This window comes from Danio rerio, chromosome 3, assembly GCF_049306965.1.
Source record: "Danio rerio strain Tuebingen ecotype United States chromosome 3, GRCz12tu, whole genome shotgun sequence".
Classification (NCBI taxonomy): Eukaryota; Metazoa; Chordata; class Actinopteri; order Cypriniformes; family Danionidae; genus Danio; species Danio rerio.
In genome coordinates this window covers 42,071,306-42,085,210 of record NC_133178.1, presented here as the reverse complement: position 1 = coordinate 42,085,210, position 13,905 = coordinate 42,071,306, and the positions used below count along the sequence as shown (strand labels likewise).

General features: G+C 34.7%; 1 protein-coding gene across 2 annotated transcripts in view; it reads right to left on the bottom strand.

Annotated features, from left to right (window-relative positions):
- The window catches only part of ints1 (integrator complex subunit 1), a 63,465-nt gene that overhangs the window by 17,965 nt on the left and 31,595 nt on the right, over window positions 1–13,905 (bottom strand). For both annotated transcript variants that reach the window (XM_073944937.1, XM_003198152.7), the window contains exons 31-37: window positions 12,548–12,802; window positions 10,319–10,478; window positions 10,031–10,162; window positions 5,771–5,951; window positions 2,252–2,375; window positions 1,053–1,183; window positions 876–963 (exon numbers count right to left, since the gene is read on the bottom strand). In XM_073944937.1, coding sequence (XP_073801038.1) covers window positions 876–963; window positions 1,053–1,183; window positions 2,252–2,375; window positions 5,771–5,951; window positions 10,031–10,162; window positions 10,319–10,478; window positions 12,548–12,802 — 1,071 coding nt within the window. The remainder of the gene's footprint in view (window positions 1–875; window positions 964–1,052; window positions 1,184–2,251; window positions 2,376–5,770; window positions 5,952–10,030; window positions 10,163–10,318; window positions 10,479–12,547; window positions 12,803–13,905) is intronic.

Sequence of the window (13,905 nt, the reverse complement as noted above, 5' to 3'; positions counted from 1 at the left end):
TTGCATATTTTAGGTATTAAGGCTTTGCAATGAGAATATATAGGAAATAGTCACCCGGTCAATACCAAGGAATTAAAATTTTCACTCAGGCATTTTCTTGATTGCATTAACACTGTCACTAGGAACTTTACTTTTTTGTTATTGTTGTTTTTTTTTTTATCCTGTCAAATATGTTTATAATAAACGGTCTGAAAAACAATAAAAGTGAATTGTAAATTGAAATGTAGGTTATTCTAGACCTTTTGTGCAAAACAAATTGGTTAAAATCAAATGATATTATAACATTGTAACATTACAATCTTAAGAGAAAAAATAATGCTTTATAAAGCAAAAGTTAAGGCAAACTTTTTGATTATAATAGTTTACAGTTATTGATTTACTTGTCACATTACAATTTAAAAGCAAAAATAATGTGTTTATAGCAAATGTTAAGGCAAACATTTGTGACTACTGGAACTGCTTTATAGTTATGGCTTTCATAAAAAAACAGGATATTGTAAGTTTACATTTGTACATTTAAAATCCAATAACCAAACATTCAACCAAATGTAAATTGATGTCACAATAAATGCAATCTGACTTTTTTGGTGCTTGTTCTGTCATAGTTTATGAAGTTTAACAGAAAAAAATGCTATTAGTATATCAAAGTCATGTGTATCAAACAATTGTGTATAAATATAAGAGAGCGATGGATGGATGGGAGGATGGATGGATGGGTGGGTGGATGGATGGACGGATGCATGGGTGGATTAGATGGATTGGATGGATGGCAAGAAAACATTAATATATAAATATATAATTATATTATAATATATTATAATTATATAAATATAATTAATACCCTTAATACATAATGATAATAACTATAACCATACCTGAGGTGTCTTCTGATCTCGCCCCTGCCAGATGCGGGGAATGTGACTGCAGGCCCACAAGAAGTCCAGAGCTGAGGTCGGGTCGAGTCTGGAGATGAGATGAAACAGAGTTACACACTCTGCAGGTGTGAGAATGAAATGCAGCAAGTGTGTTTGCTAAAGAGAGCAGCTGCTGACCTCTGCTCTCTGTGTTTGTTGAGCAAAGAGCTGATGCATTGATGTAACGTGCTCCAGTTGGACTGATGCGTGAGGAGGGCCAGCAGGTATGGCCTGTATGAAGGAGCCACACTCACACCACTGCTTTTAGCCTATAGACAAAAATAAGAAACTTTATACTCAAATTTTACAGACACGTCACATCTGTTTGGTATTTCAGTTTCCTTGATTTAAGAACAAATTTTCCCATTTATCATCATTATATTCTTCTTAAACAAATGACTGAATTTCAAATTCTTTAAGATAAGCAGAAGTCTATATATATATATATATATATATATATATATATATATATATATATATATATATATATATATATATATATATATATATATATATATATAATATATATATATATATATATATATATATATATATATATATATATATATATTTTTGTAGTCATAATTTTCTATAAACATTTTTGTTTATTGGAGAGTATTTTTTTCAACACATTTCTAAACATAATTTTCTAATAACTGATTTATTTTATCTTTGCCATAATGACAGTAAATAATATTTGACTAGATATTTTTCAAGACACTTCTATAAAGCTTAAAGTGACATTAAAAGGCTTAACTAGGTTAATTAGGTTAAATAGGCAGGTTAGGGTAATTTGGCAAGTTATTGTATAACAATGCTTCGTTCTGTAGACTATCAAAAAAAGAATACCTTAAAAGGGCTAATAATTTTTACCTTAAAATTAGAGGAAAATATGTCTAATTAAATTATTGTAAAACAGATGCATTTATGTACTTTTGACAAAATAATTAAACATTTGGAACGAAAACTTCACACTTAAATTAAATAAAGGAACCACTGCTGTCTATGGGGAGGGAGGGAGGGAGGGAGGGAGGGAGATCTCTATCTTTAGTCTAATCTTAATTTGTGTTCTGAAGATGAATTAAGGTGTTAGAAGTTTGGAACAACTATGAGGGAAAAGTACAGAAACAATAACAGAATCTCCACTTTTTGGCTGAACTAACCCTTGAATTTTAGAAAGTTTTGTCACCAAATACAAAACTAGTAAATCCTATGAAAACCAGGATACAATGTACTGTATCATTTATTGTTGCTGGACTGGACTATAAGTGTAAAATCAAATAAATAAATTAATAAATAAATAGTCATACCAACATAATCAGTTTAGATCGGTTTACCTTGTTTTGAGCAAAAAGCAGCTTCTGCTGAAGATCTGAGCATACAGAGGTCACCTCAGGGTCAAGCAACTCCAGCCAGTCAACCAAAAGCCCTGAACATGAGCCAGGCTTCTTTGACTCAGTGCTATCAGGGAGAGAACACACACACACACAGCAGTAAACAAATTAGAAAACACACTTTTTCTAGCAAATAAATAACACATTTACTAAATTTGTTAATTGCCATCAATGCTTCTATATTTGCCTGATCAAAAATAAAGTAAACCAGGGGTGTAGTGGACATGGTTAACATTCTTAATCACCTGTTTCTAAATAGTCTGTCTCTAAAAGTGCGGGGGACGTATTCCCCTCTCCCCGTCCCCGTCCCCCCCGGTTGCTACGCCCCTGCAGTAAACTAAGAAGTAATGTGGTCAAATAATAATACAATTTAAAATAATAGTTTTAAATTTTTTTAATAAGGAGCAAAGTACCACAGGTGGGTTGACACCTATTGTTTTTGTTGGCGTTCCTTTTACTATTATTGTTATTCCCTCTTCTGTTTCTTCCATCAAATTTAAATGGCAGCCCATATAACCATATGAGGGAAAGTTGTATAATTTGGCACAATGATAGAGGGCAGTCTCAACATTAACCACGCAAAGAGTTCCTCACATTCATACGGTATAGAACGTACTTTTATAACGGCCAAGTAGTACATTTAAATTTAAATGCAGAACTAACTGAGTAGTAGGTGGTTTCGGACAGAGCCTTGTTGTGTTATGACAACAATGCTCTGAGAATATCTGCAGCGCTTTTTTTTTTAATTATAACTTCTCAATCGTTTGTCACAAATTCATAAAATTGGTCTCTTTACATACAGCGAAGCGTGCCAAGTGCGACAATGTCACATTTTGTCGATCGGCTATTACATACTTAAAGGGTTTTTAAAAACTTTGTTTCACTTTGTCTGATGCTCTATACTAACCATGTTGATTTTAGACTGCTTTGCCCATTCTACCTCTGGAATGCTTTGCTCATTCCGGCTGTGAACTGCTTGGCCCCCAAATTGCTGCTTGTATGTATATATATATATATATATATATATATATATATATATATATATATATATATATATATATATATATATATATATATATATATATATATATATATATATATATATATATATATATATATATATATATATATACACACTAGGGATGTAACGGTATTGTAAATACCGTCATACCGCAATATTAATTTTTTTCGATATTACCGTAGTCGCATGACTCGATAAAACTATAGGTCTTCTGAGAAAATTTACTCAGGCGAATGAAGCGAACGGGAGGTAGCGGAAACTACAATTCCCAGGCTTGGCCATCATCCTTTGCGGTCTGTTGTCACTACAGATCCAGTAATGCGGAAATGGAGTGTGCTGCTAGAAGCGGGGATGAAAAAGAGCTGGAAATGATCGAACGTAAATCGGGTGTTGTCGCCGCACGCGTACTGAATAGCGGTGTTGTCGCACGCGTTCTGATCAGCTGTGTTGTCGCGCGCAAAATGAATAGCGGTGTTGTCGCGCGCGTTCTGATCAGCTGTGTTGTCACGCACGTACTGTAAAGCTGGGAGGGGGGGTTGAGCGCGCATACTCAAGAGCGGTGTTGTCGCGCGCCTACTGAAGGGCGGGACGGAGGTTGTGTCGCGTCGCGGGGGCACTTTTGATTATTTTGGAAGGGCACTTTCTATCCATTTTCTATACTAAAAAGGGCATGTGCACTGCACAGGTTGAGCCCTATGTGTGCACGTGCCTGCAAGTTGGGGAATACGACTAATAACAGTGATGGGGACTGCAGAAACACAGCACACTGTTCAGATTGATGCAGACATTGACTTGTACTGCAAAGAGACCTCTATCTCACTCATGGTTTGTCCTCTCAAGTGGGGGAAAGACAATGCACAACGTTACCCACTGCTGTCAACCTGGGCCAAGTCATATCTCTCTGTCCCAGAAACATCAGTCCAAAATGAGAGGGGTTTTTTTTCTGTTGCAGGGGACATTGTAAATACCCAGAGATACCAGCTTTTACCAGATTATATTTAAATGATAATTTTCCTTAAAACCCATCTCTATCTAAGTGAGTGAGTAAAGGATTAAATGTTGAATGTGGTGAGTTTTCAACAATACCAAATTGAAACTTTATTTTTTTTACATGGTTTAATATTTTTTTTGTTATTAAAATTGAAGTTCCTGTTTCAAAGCTTACAGATAGATGGCTAATTTGTAAGTCATTGACACTTTTGGCACTTTTTTGGAGTATTTTCATAAGTTTTGTTTTTTCCTGTAAATGATTCAATAAATACCGTACCATGACATTCATACCGAGGTATCACCGTACCGTGAAATTCTGATACCGTTACATCCCTAATATATACACATCATTTTTTTTAGATAATTTATTCCAGTGATGGCAAAGCTACATTTTCAGCATCAATACTAGCGTAATAAGTTCTTCTTTTAGAAATCACACTAATATGCTGATTTGGTGCTCAGGAAAAATATCTGGTTATTTACAAGAACAGGATTCTTTGATGAATATAGTGTTTTTTTAAAAAACATTTAACATTAATTTTACATTACATATTTCTTTACTATCATTTTTTGATCAGTTAAAAGCATTCTTGTTGCCTGCAATTGCAATTACTTATTACTTGTCAATTTCTTCTAAAGATATAGCAATGCATAGTAATGGATGTCTGCATCCATAATTTATATGGCGTGTTAAGTGTTTGGGTCATTTTATTCATTCATTATTTATTTATTGCCATGTCAAGTGTTTGGCTCAAATGTAAGTTTTAATATACTGGTTAAACTACCGATGACATTTCTTACACATTTGAAATAAAAATGTTGTCATCAAAACAACAAATATAAAAAAACAGAGATGTATTACACTTCAGAAGAGTCCAGCAACAAGTATTTGGCCGAATAATTCTGACTTTCAATCACAACATCTACAAAAAAAAATTGCTCTCAATGACTATATTGTTATTTGAAACTTTGAAGATTTTTTATAGAATATTACAAATATTGGCCCTGATTTTACTCAAAAACATACCCACTAAATCCAGCAAATTCTAATAGTGGTATCTTAATAGTTTCCATAACTATGTTTGATATCACATTCTCATTTGAATAAACACAGTTGTGTTCTGTCACTGTAGAGTAATACTAATAAGTAATGTAATAAGTAATAGATTTTTCCCTCAATAAGACGACTAACAAGGAACACATTTCTAACTAGCTGTTCATGAAGGGATACTAGAGATTTCGTGTAGTGCTATAAAGCCAAAAACAAGTTGAGATCACTACATATGATGTGATGATTTGATCTCACTGTTCCTTACTATGGTAACTTTGGCAGTTCAACAAGTACCATAAAAAAGTGTAAATGCAATTTTACTGTGTGTTCCTTCCCCACCTAGAAACAGTAACAGCAGCACACAGTAAGGACATCTCATCGTGACTCATCATGATCTTACATTTTGGAATCCAGCTCTACTTTCACCCCGCGCTCCTCTGTTTCCTGAAGCAGGAGAGAGATAACCATGGCGACGGGGCCCGCTGTGCTTCCTGGGCTTCCGGTCTCTGTCCCGATGCTCATAAGCAGAGACAGCAACTCCTCCAGATATGGAGACTTCACCTCCATGAGGCCCTGCAACACTAAGACACACAGGGTTTTAGTTTTATATTGTTTGCACTCCTGAAACATACACACAGGCCAAAAAAATAAAAAAAGGAAAAGAAACAAAGAAAAGAAAAACAGCATCCCAGCCAATCCCACAGTATAAAAATGAAAACAACTACTTTGTCAATTTTTAGCAGTCATTACTCCAGTTTTTAGTGTCACAAGAAGTTTCAAAAATAATTCTTAAATGCTGATTAAGAAATCATGTTAAAATCATGCTGAATAATATTATTTAGTATTATATTTATATTTTGTATACATATTTATACAACAATTATGTCTGGTTCTTGAATCTGATTGGCTGATAGCCGTGTAATCTGCCAATAACAGCGCTCGTACTGCCTCTTCCCCCTTCACCCTTGTGTATTACTCTGTCCACATACACCAACAAGCAGAGGCAACATAATGTACTTTTGAGGTTTTTTTAGTCGAGAACGTAGTTATTTAGATTATTTATTTATAAGGATAGTGCCTATTTTAAATATTTATAATTTCTGAGAGATGGCGGCCATTAGCCTGTCATTGAGCAGAGCAAAGAAGGTTGACGTTGTCCATGATGGTGACAAAAACCGTATAATAAGTCCTTAGAGGAGGAAAAATACAGTGTCATTTTAAACTAAAGCTGACCAAATCATTATAAAACAGGTAAGTGACTAAGTCGATCTCTCTCTCTCTTTTATGCTGTAGTGCTGTATTTATACCATAGTAATTGTAGTGTGTTGAGTGTGAGATGGGACTAATCTTAAAGTCTTAAAACCGGATATAGGCATCTGTTTCCAATGAATCTCCTGATTTCGCTACTGCAGACTAGTTCAGTAAACAGAAAGAAGAGATACCTGCATGTGTTTAGCATTTCTTCTATCTGTGTTTACGTTGCTTTTTCTGGGTTAATTATTGTGAGATCCTGATTGCAACAGAAATACTAGGAAATCTTAGTAGACTGATGGTATTTCACGCCGTTCAGCCTTATAATCTTAAAATGTCAGCCAAATCACTTGTTTTGTCATCACTTTAGGCATTACGCTAAAGAATCATTCAAACACTAGCTTTAAAGTAATGTGTGTGATTGAGCAACTGCTGTATTGACATCAGCTGCAGATGTGAATGAGTGGCGCAAAAAAGTAGTTCCTCTTACAAAAGGATTTTGAGACTCTCCATGTTGGATTTTCTTTTTTATATATATGATTTTGCTGTTGAACTGTTGTATAAACGCAATATCACACTCGAAGCTCACTATAATGATAATATTTATTATTATTACAGTAATAATAATAATTATTAAAATAATAATTATTATGAATTATATAATATTATATAGTAATTATAATATATATCAAATTATATAGTAGCAGTGCAATTTGGCTGTATATCGTCACGGGTGGGACACTAAGGCACACCTGCGGCCTCATGACAATGCACGCCTCCCACCAGTGCCAATATACAGCCACATCGCACTGCTACTCGTGTGGTATTGCTCATATTTATATAATTAACAATAATAATAATAATAATAATAATAATAATAATTATTATTATTATTATAGAAGTAATATATTCATATTATTATTCTATAATACATATAATTTTATAATGTTTTTTATTTATTATTTTTACTTTTTTAGGATTTGTTGATGAACAGCCTTCTTTTTAATGCTATGCCAGTTTTTTTTTTTTTTGCTTGTGCTCAAAGAATTCATTTATTTTCTTTTCAGCTTAGTCACTTTATTAATTTGAGGTTGCCACAGTGGAATGAACCGTCAACTTATACATTTTACTCAGAAGATGCCCTTCCGGCTGCAACCCATCACTGGGAAACATCCATACACACTCATTTACACTCTTACACTACAGACAATTTAGCTTACCCAATTCATCTACACTAGATGTCTTTGGACTGTGGGGGAAACCGTAGCACCAGGAGGAAAGCCACGCCATTATGAGGAGAAAATGCAAACTCCACAAAGAAATGCCAACCGACCCAGTCGAGGCTCGAACCAGTGACCTTCTTGCTGTGAGGCGATTGTGCTACCTACTGCGTCACCATGACGGCCAAAGACAGAATTAAGCTTTGTTATATCCTCCCAAAAATTAAATGTTTACGATTTTTTTTTCCTTAAAACTTCACAACTTTTCAAAAATGTATCAGCAAATGTTCCTTGCAGTGGTAGAAGAATTACAGTCTAATGAAAAATAATTAATGAATAGTGAATTTAATCCAGATAGCAGCAAATGATGTGGCATCATTCTAAGACCGATCAAAAATCTCGCATAAATGATTATTTTGAGTATATTGTTGTTTAAAGTTTCACTAAGCAATATTTTAAAAATACTTTTGACTCCTGTGTTGGACCGAATCACCAAATACACTTTCAGCCAATCAGCGGTAAGGGGCGTGTCTATTACCAATAGTGAAGATTGGGCTAGATAGGGGCTAGGTCATGTTGAGTTATGTGCGCATTTGTTTTGGAGCTTTCAAATATCAACATAGTTTGTCAAAATTTGCTTAGTACATCTTTATATTTACTGATCCCATTCTGCATGTTTTTTTTCTGATTATATATTTAGAGTTGATCTCAAGTCTGTAAAAAATACAGAGCATTTCTTTCATGAACACAAGATCCAAAAACAGAAACACACACAGGCCGGAAAAAGAAAAAGAAAAACAGCACCGTAGCCAACCCCACACTGCAAAAATGAGAACTACCACACGCTTTGCTTCTGAGTAAGCCAGTCTCTTTAGGCCTCCAGCCTCGCCACATTAACTTTCATGAGGATGTATGTTTGAAAAGGCCGTTCGAGCTGTCGCTGGGCGTAAACAAGCCCTGCAGTGGATGTGTGGCCAGCCCAGTGTGTGGCTGTTTTTGTTTTGGTGAGGTTTCAGAGCGGAATGTTCAAATCATAAAGAGAAACACATTAAGGATGGCGGCAGGAGTGATGGTGCATGAGTCAAACGCTGCCCTACGGAGAGACTGACTAATGCTGGCAAACACTTTGACACCAACACACACACAGACTCACACACTTATGCTTACGTTGGCCTCAGCCTGCCACAACACATACTTTCCATAGCATACATTGTTGCAGAAAAACACCATGTGGTTCCTAGAGGAGCTACAATTAACATCATATACAAATAAGTGCTGTGTAATATAGGCCACAAAATATTCAAATGATTATATAATATTGTTTACAAATAATGGTTTCCTTTTTTTTACAATAAGGTTAATGTACTTACTTACATGAACTTATATTTGTTAATGAATTTTAATTTCGACATCTGCTAATGCATTATTAACATCCAATGGTGTGTTAATGGTCAGAACTCTTCCACTGTGTTAATGTAGGATTTCCCACAGGATATTGTGAGACTGCATTAAAAGGAATACAAATATTCAATGTATTATTCGAATTAATTATAATTAAAATTCAAAAATCAATGAAATCATAAGCAAAATATGCCTCAAATCTATTTCCAGAGCCTTTTTTAAAATGTATTATTATATCTGATTAATTAATTTATTATTTTCAAATTCATATTTATTAAGATTGTTTGTTTTTTCAAGTTTAAAATATAAAACTTAAGCAATAAAATAAAATCCCTGTGTTTATTTAATTTAGAAAATTTTAATTTATTTCAAATTTATTGTAAATTTATTTAGAACGAACAACTTGTTTAGGTGCACTTTCTCAGAAGAGAGAATGATTAAATGTACGCCAGTACGTAGAGTGTAGGTAGTCTATAATGGTTTCTTAAATGCATTCAACCACAAGTGTTTAAACTACAATCTAATTGTATCTCAATGCCAGGTACAAACAACTTTATCTGTGTGATTCCACAAACATGCTGATTTGCATTATCACTGGTAACAGGTAATGCTTGAATTTTCCTAAGACGCATCAATTACATCAGGTTTCCACTTTTTTCTTGTGCTTGAATGGTAAATATACCTCCTATGAGTTGTCAGTCACGACAATGGCCCAAATTTGAGTTTGACACCCTTGCTGTAAGTAGTCAAAACTATATTTCCTGGTGAAAAAAATCCCACTAAAATACCTTTTCTGATGAGTTCAGGTTCAGCATTGCACTTTTCTCCAGCTCTCAGAGAAGCAATAATGCCCCTCACTGCCACTTCAGAGTCCCGTCTGTAAGCTAGCGCTTCAGCCAAATGCAGAAATCCTGTACGAACTGATGACACAAGACAGAATCAAACACACTAGCAGAGCATATATTCTGCTGACTGCATTTATTTCACATGTTTTCCCTATTTCTCTGTCGTCATTTGGATTACACGCTAGTAAAAGTGATCTGTATGGCTAAGAATCAGGATCGGGAGCTGCTCACCATCTGTGATGCGATGTTTGTGAGAGTACTGCGCTGCCAGAGACTTCAGGAGGCTGTGGAGAGGACCCGTGTCTACCGCCGAGTTCTCCAACCACGTTAACATTTGCACAACGGCGTTAAAGAACAGTGATGAGAAGCCAACGTCCTGAGAAACCGACCTCTGATTGAGAAAAACAGAAGTAGAGAGTAAGCAAAAGCAAACAACAATAGATTCCAGATTTCAACCCAAAGATGTGAACTTACTTTATACTGTAAAAATTAAATATTGCATAAAACATCTACAAACAAAAGTGTTTCTATCGCATGTGTTAAAGAGAACAAAAATCAATGCTTCTGAAGAAACTGGCATGATGTATGATTGATAAATTAATTGGTTTTGCAAATTCAGAAACCGCTTTATCTTTATTCTTCATAGTAAGTTAGTAGTAGCTCAGGGGTGCGTTTCCGAAAACCATCGTTAGCCAACAAAGGTCGCAAGTTGTATCCTTACAAACATAGTTTGTTGATTTGCCGTTTCCCAAATCCGCCGTTCCAACAAATATTTGCAAACTGTGTCGCAAACTTCTATGCTTGCAACTAAACCTCTGGAGCTGTAGTTAGAAACATAGTTCCTGGCTGTGTTCTATTAGTTATCCCTCCTATGCCCTATTAGTTTAGAACATTCTTACATTTAAACTTGGAATTATAAAAAAAGCATTAGAGTCATCACTCTTACAGGTAATTTGCTTTCAATGTATTTTTACATATCTGTTTTAGAGATCTTCATGTTTACAATTGCGCTCCCTTAGCAGTGCACTTTGAAAACATTGATGTCATTTTGAAAACAGCAGTGGTTTATGACCAAAGCTATAGGTGACCTATTTTTTAAAAGAGAAATTTACCTTACATCTCCAAAGCTTGTGAAAACAAAAAATGTAGCATACGTTAATTGTTAAAATTTATAGTAGGTTAATTATGAAGTATCTGTACTGTATATGACATGGCATGGGCCAGTTGGTTAGAACATTTCTGCAGTGGTGTGCATGTGTCAAATTGTAAAAGAAAACTTAAAAAAAAAAAATAATAATAATTAAATTAATTATATATACATATACATATACATAATTATACATATATTAATAGGCGAGGCAGTGGCGCAGTAGGTAGTGGTGTCGCCTCAGAGCAAGAAGGTCGCTGGGTTGCTGGTTCGAACCTCGGCTCAGTTGGCGTTTCTGTGTGGAGTTTGCATTTTCTCCCTGCCTTCGCATGCGCCGGGTGCGCCGGTTTCCCCCACAGTCCAAAGACATGCGGTACAGATAAATTGGGTAGGCTAAATTGTCCGTAGCGTATGAGTGTGTGTGTGGATGTTTCCCAGAGTTGGGTTGCGGCTGGAAGGGCATCCGCTGCGTAAAAACTTGCTGGATAAGTTGGCGGCGGTTCATTCCGCTGTGGCGACCCCGGATTAATAAAGGGACTAAGCCGACAAGAAAATGAATGAATGAATAATAATAATAATAATAATCGTCATCATCATAAAAATTATTAATATTATTATTAAAATAGATTTTTTTTCATTTCCTAATAAATAATAAATATTAAATTAAATTTTCTAATAGATAGTCTATTTATTATTAATTAATTTATTTATATGATATATATCATATTTATATGATATTAGAATATGTGTTAGCTTTTACAAGTGATTTTATGTTAATTTAGAATAAAATATGTAATTCAGTTAATATATAAAAAGAGTGCATGTTTTTACCGAAACTAATATTGGATTTTTTTTAACGTGTGTGCGTGTAAAACAAAATAATTTGCACAAATAAATGATGGAGTTCTTCTTTAAAGAAGCTCTAACCACCCTGCTTAGAGCATGATTATGGATGTCTGATGTTATAACTAACGTGGTTCAAACGATGGATCTGTGACAGAGAAACTTCGGGTTTTGGGAAATACTCGACACTACATCGTTCTTTTATCATAGTACTATGATAGTTCAGCCGCGAGTTAAGTCGTGGTTTGGGAAATGTATCCCATATGTAGAACGTACCAAGTAACGTAGAAAGCAGCGTCAGTGCACCAAGATATCCAATTGAACCGAATTGATGGCATTATAATCGTAACCGAACCAAACCGTGAGACCAGTGTAGGTTCACACCCCTACTAAGAAGTACATAAAAATAGATGGATGGAAAACAATGTTGGTGCTGATAGTGAGTGTGTAGGAATGATTAGCTTTAGTGCCTGGTAAAGATGCAGCTGGCGCAGTAGAGGGCAGGAGATAGTATGGCTGTGGTGCATTGCCATGACCAGGGCTCCAGCATGGCCAGAGTTGAGAAGAGCTGCTAAAGCTTGAAGGAGTCTTCCAGCAGCTCCACCCGGCTGGATGTGACCCTGGCGTGCCCGCAGCACCTCCTGAGCCAGAGTCTGCTGCAGAGCTAATGATAATGGCCGGACGGGGGGTGGAGGCCAGTGGGGGTCCACCTTCAGAGGGAAGAGCTGAATATAGAAAAAAAAATACATGATTTATTAATGACTAGATATGCCATCAATATAATCAGACATGGAGTTCTAAACCTAAAAGATCCACAATAGATTTCAAAGAGCTCATGACTTTTTTAGTTGTCTGAGTGTCTAAGTATAAATCGATTTTTACTTACATATTTGATCTAATAAAATATTTACAACGAGGAAAATCCAATTCATAAAATGTATATAAATGCAACTTTATGCAAACATAAATATTAAATATAAAATGTATTCAGAAATATAAATGTAATTATAAATATTTAAATAATTGTATTGATTTATTTATTTATTGAGGACTACACAGCCACAATATGGGTAATGCTCCATTTTTATTCAGTGTAATCTATCCAAAAATGAAACAGCAATTATTCTGCACTGTATAATATTAGAATATATAACATAATTAGAACTAACAGTTAATCTTTATACTTTAATGATTATTATGTACTTTAATTATTAAATAGTCTTGCTTTTTAAAATAATGGTCAATTGACAATTTGCTAAATCTTATGAATTGCTTTTAAATCAAATTCAGGAAGTTTGAGGAAGCATCCTATTTTTGGTGGAATGGGTTTTCAAAGGAGGAGAGGAATTTCAGAAATTTGTGGCTTTATGATGAATCAAAATCGTATGGGTTTGGAACAACATGAAAGTGAGTAAACAACCAAATTGGTTGACCATTCTTTTAAAACCAACTCAGTACTTCTGGAACATTCTACAAATTCAGTGCAATACAATAATGATATTTTGATGCACTGCAAAGCCTTAAACCATGTCATCACAGTCATTACGTTCTGAGCTATCTGGAAATTACGGCTGAACAATATATCATTTTAGCATCTATATCGCAATGTGATCATTCGTAATAGTCACATAGCAAAATTTGCCATGTTATGCAATGATATGCAATGTGTTTTTGAGGCCTGTGACTGTATAATGACTTTTTAAAAGAATTCATGCATTAAGAAATTGTACAGTTTGTAACTTTAATAACGATTAATTTTACTGAATTATTTTTATTATTCATTTACTGTACCTGAATACAGTACAGCATTTTTTTCCTTAATGTATTT